Raw genomic sequence first — 13,984 nt, 5'->3', positions numbered from 1 at the left:
CCTAGGGGCTAACAGATTCGCTTAAAGGCATGAATGTCCAGTTGAACACTGCTGAGCGGTCCTTCGAGTTTGGAGCTCTTCGGAGGCAAGCGAGAGCGTTGACATGTTTGGCGCGTTCTGATTTGGCCTTATGGAGGCGCAGTTAGAACGCAGGCGATGGCTTGGGCGTACGAGAAACGCACGAAAGAAAGAAAGAAAATTATTCAACTGGCAAAGAAAGAAAGAAAGAAAGAAAGAAAGAAAAAAAAAAACATTCACCGAACGGAATATATGCTTCGCATTCCAACACGTAAGCAGTCTTATGTGTCTCTGCCGCTTCTTTTTTTTTTTTTTTTAGAGAAATTTCACAGTGTTCAAAAGGTCGTGACTCCACACAACATTTTTAGCATCGCTTTGAAGTGTCAGCAGCAGCTGGGCCTGAGGAATGCAAATATCTAAGATATATACTAAGTCAGACACTGTGACGTCCGCACAGTCATTTGCGATAGGCCTTCAGGGCCTATCAGAAATATCGATGTTAAGCTTCGCTCTAACCTTTTTTTCGACGGGATCTGAAGCAGGAGGTAACTCGTGCGCCGAGAAAATGAAATAGTTATACTTGCTCGCGTCAGAATCAGCTTTCGAGACCAAAGAAATGTGAACGGTTATTTTAACGGCGAAACTGTTTAAGCTGGCGGTAGTCCGGTGGTGTACGCGTGAAATGTGGACCGATCCTGGAGGTTGTGCAGAAAGGGTCCAAGCGCGATGGCAGATACTCCAGTGTACTAGCGAAGCTGTTTAAGCTCGAGGATGGTCCGTCGAGTGTACGCCGCAAAACCTCCGCCTGGCGACGGCATCACCATGCGTCGCCTAGCAACGCTTCGCCCCAGTTGCGCCGACCGCGCCGAGCCTCGCCACAGCTGCGTGAGCCATGACGTCATCACTCGTGCCGCGTCGCTTCGTCTTATGGCGTTTTTCACTGGTCGATCTGGAGCAGGATTTTTTGCTCCACGGCTGCGAATCCGAATTTCACTGGTCGAGCTGGAGCGGGTTCGCGCTTTCCACTGGTCGTTTCGGATCAACTCGCTCCGCGCCGGATCGCTCTCACTTGCTCCGCTGCCGAGGCGCGGATTCGGGCGAAATAGGACAAGAAGCATACGTCACTTCCGCTTGCTGGGGGACGGCGATCTTGGTGGCCATGGAAACATGCAGAGCGGAAGTCGATTTTTGTGACGTCTGTGCGCAGACTTCCGGTACGATCCAGCGCGGAGCATTTTCGCCTCCGCTGGCAGATTAGGGTTGGTGAATTGCGAGCAACTCGCTCCAGGATTTCGGCGGGCCGCTCCAGACTCGACCAGTGAAAAAACGCCATTAGCTTGCCGAGCCATGACGTCACCGCGCCGTGCGGAGAGGTTGCCGTGGCTGCGCAGAGGCGGAGCTAAGCCGTGACGTCACTGCGCCCGACCACAGGATATAATAGCTCCACGTTGCCGCCGCGGTTGACGCAAAAGCCCGCCGTCTCCGCGCCGAGCACATCGCCGCGAAGATGGTGCGGCCCGAAGAAGGGGAAGCGTGGCGCGAAAGCCGCCCGCGCCGCTATTTGAGAGCGAGTGACACGACTTCGATCCAATCCCGAGTATCGCGCCGCCGAAGCGGCGGCGAAACGTCGGCGATTCGCAGAAGATCCGGAGTTACGAGCCAGCGAAACCGAGCAAAAGTGTTTGAGCGTCCAGAAGCGTCCAGATACTTTAATGACCGAGTGTTCGTTGCTCCTTGAAGCTGTCGATGATTGCGGGGTGATCTTGCGCAAAACGTGGCCGAGTCTCGAAGCATAACCTCGCAAAAACTTGGTCGAACCGAGATAAAGCCAGGTGAGGTCGCCCGATTCGCTGTTTGCTCAGTCTTGGCACCACTAGTGTGAAGCTGCCCCTAATTTTCTTGTTTCTGGTTTTAGCTAGAAAGTCATGACGTTGGTTGTCGTACTTATATTTGGCATTCGAACTTTTCTCTTGAATGTAGCAGCTGCGAACTTACAGTAACTCACTCCGTTTACTAGGACACTGATTGTAAAGCTTTTTCCAAGTGGCTTTTCGTCGTCTACACTCCCATCTGGTTCCAAATTCCACTGAAGAGAGGAAGTTGTTTTATCCATCTTAAAGAGAAATCGACTTCTTTACCGCTCATTTTTTATACCGGGAAGGATTCATGCCGTTGGTTCGCATTTGGCACCGCTATCGGAGTTGCTGAGGACCGCATCTGACGGCTTAGAACTAGAATCACTGCTAATTGACAGCAGTGCTCACTGGAGCCTCTAATCATATAAGAGGCCATACAGTATCAAAGATGATAGGTAGAGGCAACGTTGACAGACCAAGCAGGAACAAAAATCCTCGAACTGGTCAATGTTAGATCTCTAATGTTGATGTAGAAAGACCGCGAAAACATATGGCAACTTTCGTGCTTAACAACAACAACAATAACAACAACAAAATATGATGAATTGCCTAGCCCGACAACCGTTTTCCAGGTGATAAAACCCCCCACATGATGCTTGGTGCCCAGGCAACACAATTTCTGCCGTACCAATATGTGACCGCTGTATCAAAGTAACGCATGTACTGCACACCAGCATCAAGTATACATCAACTAAGGGGAATATCCAGGAAAAGTGTGGTCTATCGCTAGTATCTCGTACTCCATATACTTCTACGGATAGGATATTTTCCTGTGTGGCATATTGTAGACATGAAGAAGCAAGAGCTGCAATTCTCGATGAATGGTCTCATAAAAATGAACGATAACTTATTAAGGAACAATTTCGGCCATTTGATAGCCAATTTTTTGTAAAACAATAATGTCATGAGTAAAATGGGAAGGAACATATTGGCTTATCTTACTCGGGTGAGCCCTTTTCACCGGCTAACAAACGTTAAATGTTATCGCTCAGAGCAGCCTGCATGTATCGGAAGTTTCTCGAATGTTATCTATGGTTCTATCCGTTGTATGTTGTCACCGGACCTTGTGTAATATGATTGTCTGTGCGACGCGAATTTTGTAGTACTTTCTGGAAGACACGCGTGCACCAGCAATTACGCAGGCACTTTCGATGAGTGACATATCCTCCTAAGTCCCCTTCTACAATACATTGCATATTGCCTTCATCGTTTTTTCGAAATTCACTCGCAAGTGAATACGCAAATATTCATTCGCGGTATGAAGTACGGTGCATGTGTACCTGTGGAGAAGTGGTTTACTCAAATTATTTTCATCTGCTTTCGAGAAATTTGACGCTCAATTGAGCTCGACCTCTGTATCGCCCAAGACGGCCGAAATAACCATGAGGTGTGTTTCGAAATCACTGAGACTGCGTGAAAATACCGGACCCGACAGGAACATGGCAATGTAATAAACGTAGTTTCATCTTCACCTATGCGTTTAAGCAATTAAATGCAGTTTTAATCATAGCAAACATGGGGAGATGATGGAAATTGCTATTTTTTTCATGTACTCATATGAAGACGCAGCTTGTGGCATCTAGCCGTGGTACTTAAATTTTAAATGTGTTTTTCAAGTTTATTCGTGATTCACACTATTTATACTATGTTCTTCATCGTAACTAAAACGTGCCAATATAATAAATATTTCGCTGCAGAAAAAAAAGTTCTAATGTGAGATCTTTAAAAAAAATTTATGATGAAATAATGCTCACAATAAACTCCACTTTGTCTCAAATTTTCTCTTCTAAAAAGTCTGCCTTTCAAACATTGTCTTTAATGTACCTTTTGGTTTTTCAACGGACAGACAAAGCCGGCAGAATTAGTATTAGGAGATCTTGCACGTTTAAGGGTCCGAGAATCAATTTCTACATTCTGGCTATCTTCTGAACCAGAGAACGATTCGGAGGCTGTCTGATGACTTGTAGTTGAAGGCCTTGTATTTTCAGCACTTCCTGCCATAACAGGCGCCGAAGCTGTCAGCGGTTCAGTATTCAGATCTAAGCGATGAACATGAATCTGAAAAGAAACATTGGAATTTGGTATCAAGCTCAAAAACTGAACCACCTGGAATACCAAAACTTGAGTAATAGTCTCCGAGAGGTGTGATGTAAGAAGTTCCATAGCTTCTGCAGTAACGTTTTCGATCGCAATAGCATTGGCAAGGGTTGCGTCTGCACCTATTTGCTAACGGGCTGTCACTCTGGCATATCTCTTAGTATTTCCTTGGACGTCAACACCAACCACAACAGCATATTTTTTTGTAACACAGCAGGGATGCAAGAGGAATATTGACTGGATCGAGCACTGAAATTTGATAATGGATATCTCCAATAAGGTGTAATTTTGAAGATTAAGAAAAACGGGGGTGCGTTAGAATATGGCAGCCTTCAATTTTGTCAATATTCAACTGACCCAAAAGCGCGAAATAATTAGGCAATTATCAAATTTTAGTAATTAATTCTTCTGAAATTCATGTTAGTAAAGGAAAGGTATGTTGGCATCGCCTAGGAACTCTGCAAAAACGACATGTTCGCTACGCTCAACCCTTTCTAAAGAAACGATTTTTGTAGGTAATACAATATAACACCCTTGAATATATATATATATATATATATATATGTATAGGGCTGCCAATTGGTTATATGCGCTGTTGAAATAAACCTGTCATACGTGTGGTGACTGCTGGAATTAGTGCATCTGCGAATACGATGCACACAAGCTGGGCTAAAGGTGTCAAAAAAATGTCAACTACAGTCCCAAAAGGCCAGGCATGCAGGAGAATTTAATGGAAATTTCCCTGGTATTCCACCTGTCAATTTAGTATAGGGGTGCCCTTTTGCCATTTTGCGTGAAGGGCAAAAGGGCCGACGTCCTGTAAGCAATGCACATATAGAAATAGAAATCAACCGTCGCTTCACCCAGCTCTCGCTCTAGCGTGGCATAAAGGAATAAAAAGTCGCGAAAGACGGAGACGAAGCAAACGTCTTGTTTCGTTTACGAAGTAACGAAGTAACAGGTCATACGCAGGTAAGTTAGCATACATGATATTTCTCAGATTGCTTAAGGTGACTTCGGGAAAGCGCCTTGAAGGCCTTGAAATACATTGCTGATCGCCTCACTGACCGATTAGCTTGCTGCCGAACAGGAGGCCATGGTTGCAAACGATGACAAGAAAAATACAGCAACGCATAGTTTTGTAATCAGACACGTACATGTGCAACACTCTTTAAATGCTGCAAGAAAATTATAGTAAAAGTGAACTACGGACTAAAAAAGTTGCAGTTTCGCCAGAAAGGCGAAGCATCGATTGCGATAGCTAATAAGTAGAGAGCTAGCTATACGAAGCAAGCAATTCACAAGAAAAGTAGAAAGTTACCTATCAAGAAACCGGTCAGGCAAGGAGACAAAACCTCTCCAATGCTATTCAATGCATGCTTAGAAGTATTCAAGCTCTTAGACTGGGAAAGCTTATGAGTGAAGATCAACAGCGAATATCTCAGCAACCTTTGGCTTGTAGATGAAATTGTCCTATTGAGAAACAATGGGGACGAGGTACAACAAATTATTGAGGACCTTAACCGAGAAAGTGTAAGAGTGGGGTTGAAGATTAATATTCAGAAGACAAAGATTGTGTTCAATAGCCTAGCAAGGAACAAGAATTCAGGATGTTTAGTCAGCCTCTACAGTCTGTAAAGGAGCACTTTTATCTAGGTCAGTTACTCACAGGGGATGCTTATCATGAGGAAAAAATTTACAGAAGAATAAATTTGTGTTGGAGTGCATACGGCAGGCATTACCAAATCATGACTGGGAGCTTACCACTGTCGTTGAAGAGAAAAGTGTACCATCATTGCATTCTACCGGTGCTAACATATGGGGCAGAAACATGGAGGTTAACAAAGAAGCTCGAGAACAAGTTAAGGACCGCACAAAGAGCAATGGAACGAAAAATGTTAGGTCTAACGTTAAGAGACAGGAAGAGAGCGGTGTGGATCAGAGAACAAACGGGGATAGCCGATATTCGAGTTGACATTGAGCGGAAGAAATGGAGCTAGGCAGGCCATGTAATGCGTAGGATGGATAACCGGTGGATCATTAGAGTTACAGAATGGATACCAAGAGAAGGGAAGCACAGTCGAGGACGGCGGAAAACTAGGTGGGGTGATGAAGTTAAGAAACTTGCAGGCGTAAGTTGAAATCAGCTATAGCGCAAGACAGGGGTGACTGGAGATCGCAGAGAGATGGTTCCGTCCTGCAGTGGACATAAATAACGATGGTGACGATGATGATTCGAAGCAAGGATAGTAGTTTAATTGGCCGTAGAAAGTTGTAAACATCCTCTTAATAACCAAGTAGACAAGCATGGTGTCACGCGCTCACAGGTAAACACGTCTCGCTCGATAACCACGGAAACTGGCTGTGAAAACACCGGAGTGAGAAAGCGCGCCAGAAGCAGCGGGCAAATTGACCTTGAATTTGCCTTCATTTCCATAGACATACAATTTATGAGGGATTTAAGGGAAAAGTTGCACACAGCAACTTGGCGGGCCTTAAAACCCAGTCTGGGGGCAGCAGCGGCAGGCACAGGACCGACAACACAAATACGTTTGAACGCAATAGAATGTTGGCTTAAACTTGTGCCAGCCCAAAAAATGCAATATATGAAAAACACTACAAAGCGAAAAAAAAAGCCACGCAAATCGCAGTTTTACACATGAGCAAACAAAAGCTGTGAAAAATAATCGATTATGTTCAATTATCACTGAAAGACTCAAACAAGCGCAAAACAGGACAAGTCACATGAATGTTATTGTGCATGAGTGTGTTTAACAGGCGCGGTAAGCGATGAAGTAACATTTGAAAAGCATAGTGCGAGGACGTGGTACACGCCAGTGTTCAGGTGACGGTGTGCTGTATTCTGTTCTATTTCTAATTAACGGCGTTAAGGACGTAATGTATGACTGGTTTTGTTTCTCGTCTTTACGATAGGCTAACGACAGTCTAAAGTCTAACAGAAAGTACCGCGTGAGTAATTGAAGTTGTTTGAAAAGAGGTGCAGTATGAGGATCTGCCGGAGCATTACAAATAGTATGAATTCCTTTTTTTGAAGCAGGAACAATCGGTTTATGTTGGTGGCAGACGTCGTACTCCACACCGGACAGCATTAGTGTATGTGACTCAGAAAGAGAGCATTATATAAGAGAAGTTTGACTTTGCGTGGTAGCGGTTTTAAACTGAACAGTATTCCAGCTACTTGGGCAAGTTTACCTGCAAGGAAGTAATTGAGATCATTCCATGATACATGGTTATCAAAACAGACACCTAGCGTTTTCGCAGACCGGACAAGTTCAATTCTTGAAGAGCCAATAAAAATGTCGGACTCTAAGTTGGCTTGAAATAAAATAGCTTTGGCTATTTCATGGCTTGAAATAAAATAGCTTTGGTTTTGTCAGTGTTAATTTTTAAGCCATTGTCCTGTGACCATCTATGTATTTTAGCAAGGACAGAATTTGCGGTTCAAATTAAGCTTGCAATATTGTTCGACGAAAAAAGCACAGTAGTATCATCGGCGTAGATCGTATATTTTGGTTCACTATCCACAAGAACAAGGTCGCTTACATAGACGTTAGAAAAAGGGGGCGCAGTATGCTCCCTTGGGGAACTCCAACTTCTACTTGCTTGATCTGGGAGCAGATGCCGTTAACTTCAACCAGCTGACTCCGCCGCTTTAAATAAGATTTGACTATATCTAAAGTAATACTGCGAATACCGTAGTAGTCTAGCTTCTTTATTACCTTCGCGCAGTCTCTCGTCTCGCTTAAACGCGAACTAAACGTCGAAAGCATAGCGCATACGAAACTAACGGCACTCGGCACATGACCTTTGTCCCATTGCAGATCGCAGATGAGGCCCGCGCAGGCTCGCACTTCGCCCGCATCGCAGATCACTTCCAAGATACGGCGGCCGCGTGGCCGCGCTGTGAGCAGCAGCCGACGGGCCAGAACGCACCCACGCACGCCGTCGCCGTCGCCTCGACTCGCCTCCGTGCCTCGCGCGCGCGAAAGACCACCGCGCGTATCCTGCCTGCCTGCCTCCCTCCCTCCCTCCCTCCCTCCCTCCCTCGCGTGCGCGACATTGAGCCGCGATTGCCGGCTGACCCTCGTATGCTTTCACTCGCGCACACAGCGTACGTCGTGCGGCGACGATTTTATCGCCATGGACTTTATACAGAACATCATGGCGACGGTGACGACGACGGCACAAATGTGCTTGGAGTGTACATATAAGTGCTATCGCAATAATATTTCGCAGAAAAGGTAATATATCTTGGATAGGTGGCAAAGTGAATCACGTGGACATCCTATTTGCCAACCTACAAGGCAATAAGACGTGTTCGAAGCGTCTTGGCGTCTGATAACATTCGAGCCTATAAGTGGGTTTAACTGGAGTCAGGTGCGCGACGCTATAGAAATGACACAGACGTAGCAGTACCCAAATGCTGTCGTCGTGTCGTCGGCAACATTTACACGTAGATGTCCGAGCTATATTTCAAACGGCAGCGCCTGCATCTTCAATCAGAGGCGCAGCTTCTTAGCAACAGCTTCTCAAAACGCTAACTGTGATGGGGGAACGTTGTTAGAACGCTCTCCTTACTAGCGTACTACTATGCGGTACCACCGCGTGGTACCGACGGGTACCACCAGTATGACAGTGCGGTTTTGCCGCGCTGTTATACTGCCCTATTTTCGGCCCACTAAAACGATCAGACACGAATAAATCGCGGTTAGTTTCCAATGATAGATAGCTAAACGCTTTAAAAGTACTTCCAACCAAGGGCGGCACAACACTGTTTCGCCGAATTGAGTGGAGCGTCGTCACACTCGCAGTTTCGGAAATGGAGGTGAAATGAAGGGGAACGCTTTAATAACATTGTGGGTAAAGAAGTCAGTCGGCTACAGAGCATGTCGGACCAGCTAAGTCTCACTAGAGAATGAGCAGATGGCAGAGGAAAATAAATTGTAGACTTTTAACGTTCCGAAATTACCAGTGGCTTAGGAGTGACGCGATATAGTGGGGGGCTCGGGATTATTTTTTACCACCTGGTGTTCTTGGTGACCAACCTAGTGACCAACCTGGTGACGCCCCAAAGCGAGGGACACGAGCGTTATTGCATTCTGCCAGCGTAGCCGGGAGTCGAATCCACGACCTCGTGCTCCGCAGTGCAACGTCATATCAGGTGAGCAACACCTGCAAATTACTTATGCAAGCGTCGCAGGGCGTATTTTACGAAACGAGTATGCTTGCCCAACGTCTCGAAGAAGTCAAGCGTACCGCAGAGTTAACGGTGCGAAAATTAGGGGGCATCCAAAGGGTTACCTGAGGGACACGTTTAAAAGTGTCAGTTGATTACGGGTTTTGCATACCATTTCGGAGGGAAGTGCTCGAAAGCGCCGTTAGCTCAATCGTTTCCCAGTGTCTTATAGTCGAACTGTGCGTGACATGCACAAAGTTCACATTGGGCGAACATGGAAGGCACGTTAAACGTAATTTCTGGAGGAACCATAACGTGTTTTTCACTTGCTCATAAAAAAGTTCCGCAAATATTTACTGAAGGCTCATTTTGTTTCTTTATTTGATGCGTAACACGAGGAACGTAATAGGTTTTCCCGGTGTCCTCTAAGGATTGAGTGCGACTCCGATTTCATATTTGTAGGTAATGTGGGTCGCGTTATGCATTTCTTATGTGCAAAGTTTAATGTGTGTCCAACAATTACGTCGTCATGGAAGCGTCGCCTGTTTCACCGGTGTCCTAAGAGAACGAATCGTGATACGCAGGGTGCAATTGCATGAAATGAGTTCATGCCATAATGATATTCCAGCCAATTTTTAAAAGTGTGGTTCATTTAGCAATTGAAATGTTTAACGCAACTGCTTGAAAGAAACGGCTTCGCTGGAAATTGGGCTGTGATTCCGCAAGGTCTCACAAGTCTGCAGCTCCATTGATTTATGGAAATTTTCTGCGATAAGTTACATATAACCTGTATGTACTATAACCTATATGATATACACTATATAACACGCACATTGGTAAGGAGGTTTGGTTGTAAAGAAAATATTTCTATTGGTCTCCTTTCAGAAACCACGATGCGTTTCCTGACCGTCCTTGCTGTGTCACCTGCTCTGATGGCTTTGCTGCTCACTGGTACATTTTTTTCCTCTTTTATTGACGGCAGCTTCTAAAGACTGCTGCTTTGGAGCGTGCGAATCAGGAGAATAGTTGCTCGAACTGATTCGCCATACAGTCCAATATTTATTGAATGTCATATTCCATAATTTTTTCATTCAAGTTCACTAGACACCACTTTTCCACTGTCCGTTCTAGGTATGGTTAAAGTCACCTGAAGTTCAGCATACTCTCCCGAAACACAGCTGTGGCCAGCACGTCACAGTGGGCGGGGACTCTAAACGGGGCAGTTCTTACGACTTCATTATGCTGCAGTTGCCACGGCTTTCAGTTGAAGACATTTCATAGAGTCATCGACTATAACCTCTCGAACAGTTTCGAATCCAGAACGTCGTTGTTGGGACTCCTGTTCAGCTGGATCTGAAACAGCACCTCGTCGTTCTAGGGCTGGAGCTTCCTAGCTTGTTCTAGCCGGAGCACCTTCTGTTCCTCTGAAAACGGCCGGCACACTTCGTCCGCGAGGTAGAATTGCTCTCGGTAGACTTGAGGCGAATTGTTGTCCTGCCTTTTTTTTTAATTCGTAATTTATCAAGAATTTTGTTTTCTTGCTGGGGTTTCGCTATCGGCGAATATTGCGCATTAGCGCTTATGAAGAATAAAACAGTGTGCACTTCAGCGCAAACCACGCACAGACCTAGATAGAAAGGACGGGAGACAGCGCAAAATATTGAATAATACTGGAGACAGCACTGTCTGTTGAGGAACTCCTTTTTATTGTTTATATGTACCCAATTAGAAGGCGCCACGAAAACAATAAAATTTCTATTCACTTAAAAATTGCGCAATCCGTGCTTGTAAATATTTTGAGAAGTTCTCAGCTCTGCCTCACTAATGCTTCGTGTTCAAAGCTCCCAACTCGCCATTCTAGACTCTCAGAGAGCGTGCCGATATGCTCCTTATCAGAATACGAAAGGAAAAAAAAACAAGAAAAAAAAACAGTCATATTCACGTGAGGATAGCACTCTTGCGGCTTATCATGGGGGGCTTCATCATCCCAAATCCTGCCGCAGTGTGGCAGGATATAGAAATGTATGTTGAGACTGGAAGATCTCTCGCCACTTTCTCCACTTATCGAGCCCGCTAATGATATTTTTTTATGTTGACATGGTGATTTAATGAAAGTTATCACACAGGAGAATCGTACGCATTATGGGAGTACGCTCGTACGAGGCAACGATAAACCCGGCACGGCACCGAAAGAAAACCCTGCTTCTACTCCACACCCTCCAGGCTACTTCCCTTTTCATTCACCTTCACCTTCCTTCTGATAGACTGCGCTGACCAACTCAGACCCACAAGAGCAGCGACGGCCGATCCAGCGGGCACGCGGAGTGGCGCGAGGCCATGGGACCCTAAACTAAGGGCTCCACCCTATACGGGGTAGACGCCCCACCGCATTAAGAATAAATGTTTTCACTTTCTGTTTCTTTTTGTACTCCACAGTTCGCATATGATGCATCCGTAACGCGAAGGAACTCTAACACACGACCCTTCGAAGTCGCTGCATACGTTCCCTAAACAGACATAGTCGATCTTATTTTCCTGAACGAAAACAATCAATTCAATAACTGTCGTCTTTTACAGATCTACAAGCAACTGTAAGTAGGGGAAATACCCCTTGCCCTTCCGAGTGTCGGACTCCAGAGAAGCCATTTTACAGCAATGCTGGAAGCAATGACAACTATATTCGGTACATTTACAACGAAACCAGTCAGCGCTGCGAGTTTGCCCTCATTAATAAAAGTATCAGTGGCACATTCGAGAGCCGTTTTCAGTGCGTCAACTGCTGCAATACGGGTATGTACTCGAAACTTTCTCTTTAACTCGGTGCACTTTTTCCTTTTCTTTGAGATAAACAAACACTCATCGCAGGAAAAAAAAAAGAAAGAAAAAAAGAAAGAAAGAGAAAAAGAAGAAAAAAAGAGAAAAAGAAGAACGAAGTTAATGTTATTTTGAGACCCGTACGGGTCCCTTCTTCACAAATGCAAAACAGGCTGGGCCGTACCTTATATACGTAATAGGTGGCGCAATGAATTTTCGTATATCTGTGATAGCCAACTGATACAACTACAGTAGTATTGTTCGCTGGTCTGCGAGCCACTCAGTCTATGTTTAGAGAAAAGATGTAGTAAGTATTAACAATAATTCGATATTTTCCCGATTAAGTGTATACACTTGCATGCAAAAGCTTCAACCCATAAGTTGGGGAACGGATTGAGCAACATTCAAATAATTTGTATTTTATGTAGGTATTTGTGAATAAATATTTTGAACTAAAAGAAATGAGACGGAAATTATGCTGATCCCATGGATTGTGGTAATTGGTGCAAGCGAACTTTTCTCTAGCATTCACGTTTACTGCCGTTATTTGACGGTCATGTTGATGGCAAGCCGAATGGTTTAAGTTATCGGGCGCTTGACTCAATAAGGGAGTGGTGAGGGAATGTTCCCCTTGCTTGCAACGCTTGTCTTTGTCCACATAATACACAAAACACACAGTGAGACGTTTTTAGCTGAGGCATTGTCTTGGGCCATTGTTTTTCGCTTTTTTGTCTTCGTTTTTTTTTGGTTAGATATAAGTAGGCAACGAATAATTGTATTCTTTTTTTTCTACAAGTAGGTTGCTTTTAAACGACACCTTGTTAGTACAAGATAATGATCGGTACTAGGAGGAACCGACGCGTGCATTGTTCTGAGTGCGAGCGTTGCTTCGCGTTGGAAGAAACGCGGTTTGAGTCGATGCGCGATGCAAACAGGGTAATTTTTATCGGTAGGATGTGTGACATTGTGTGTGTTAGCGTCGCGACTAGACCGTTTAGAGCAGGAGAAGGATAAGCTAGCCAAGCGGGTTGGAAAGCTAGAAAAGGAACCCAAGAGTGAACAGAAGCAGAGGAAGGAGGTAGACGATAAGCTAGCTAGCATAGAAATGAAGCTGAGGGCGCCATTCCGCAAAGCAATGATGTACGCTTCGACGCGAGGACGGCGAACGAGGCTGACATCGAAGCGAGAGCAGGAAGCCGTACCCACCACGCCGGATGGCAGCGGCGGACGCGTCATTGATGGTCACGAAGCGCCTACCACTGACGTGTCGGCCGCGGAAGACAACAAAGCGAAGGGTGAGTACGAGACAAGGGGGAGGGCATCGCAGCCCCAGGTGCAGCTCTGGCGGTGAAGAGGAGAAAAATGTCACAGTTTCGCCCTAAGGGCGAAGCAATGAATGCGATAGCAACACAGCAATGTCAGACGAAGTAAGGTGAGCCGCTTTGGTAGCAACAACACGCAGAACTGTTGTCGACGCCATCGGCGTTTTGCCCGCGTTAGCTCAAAATGCGTGCGGCGTTGGTGACTGTTGCTGGAGCCTCTGATATAAATAGGCACTTGGTGCCGCAGCTAAACGTCGCCTCCCTTCCCTCCCCCTCCCCCACGGCCTCTCGCGCGTCTGAAGAAGGCGCGTTTGCTCTACATATATGGTGATTGTAAAGGAGAAAAGAGACGCCTACTTCTGCAGCCCTTAAGCGAGCACGGCGCAGAACGCGCGTTTGTTCTCCGCCGTGCGTTCACTCCCCGTGAAAGACGCGCCCCTCGCGCCCTTTCACTCGCACATGCAGCGTTCGGCGCGCGGCGACGATTTCATCTCCAAATGACGTCATACGGAACCTCACGGCGACGGCGACGGCGACGCCGACGGCAGAAATCTGCTTTTGAGTGTCCATATAATTGCTATCGCAATAAAAAGCTTCGAGTTGTTTTAGGGGCGAAGCTC

The 13,984-nt window shown here is 45.7% G+C and overlaps 1 protein-coding gene across 1 annotated transcript in view; it reads left to right on the top strand.

Moving 5' to 3' along the window:
* Positions 1 to 13,984, top strand: part of LOC119458584 (uncharacterized) — a 360,297-nt gene that overhangs the window by 292,976 nt on the left and 53,337 nt on the right. The window contains exon 2 of the mRNA XM_049670231.1: positions 10,114 to 10,179. Within this exon, the coding sequence (XP_049526188.1) occupies positions 10,122 to 10,179 (58 nt within the window). The 5' untranslated portion in view covers positions 10,114 to 10,121. The remainder of the gene's footprint in view (positions 1 to 10,113; positions 10,180 to 13,984) is intronic.

This window comes from Dermacentor silvarum, chromosome 7, assembly GCF_013339745.2.
Source record: "Dermacentor silvarum isolate Dsil-2018 chromosome 7, BIME_Dsil_1.4, whole genome shotgun sequence".
NCBI classification, from domain to species: Eukaryota; Metazoa; Arthropoda; class Arachnida; order Ixodida; family Ixodidae; genus Dermacentor; species Dermacentor silvarum.
This window is presented reverse-complemented; position numbering and strand designations above follow the sequence as displayed.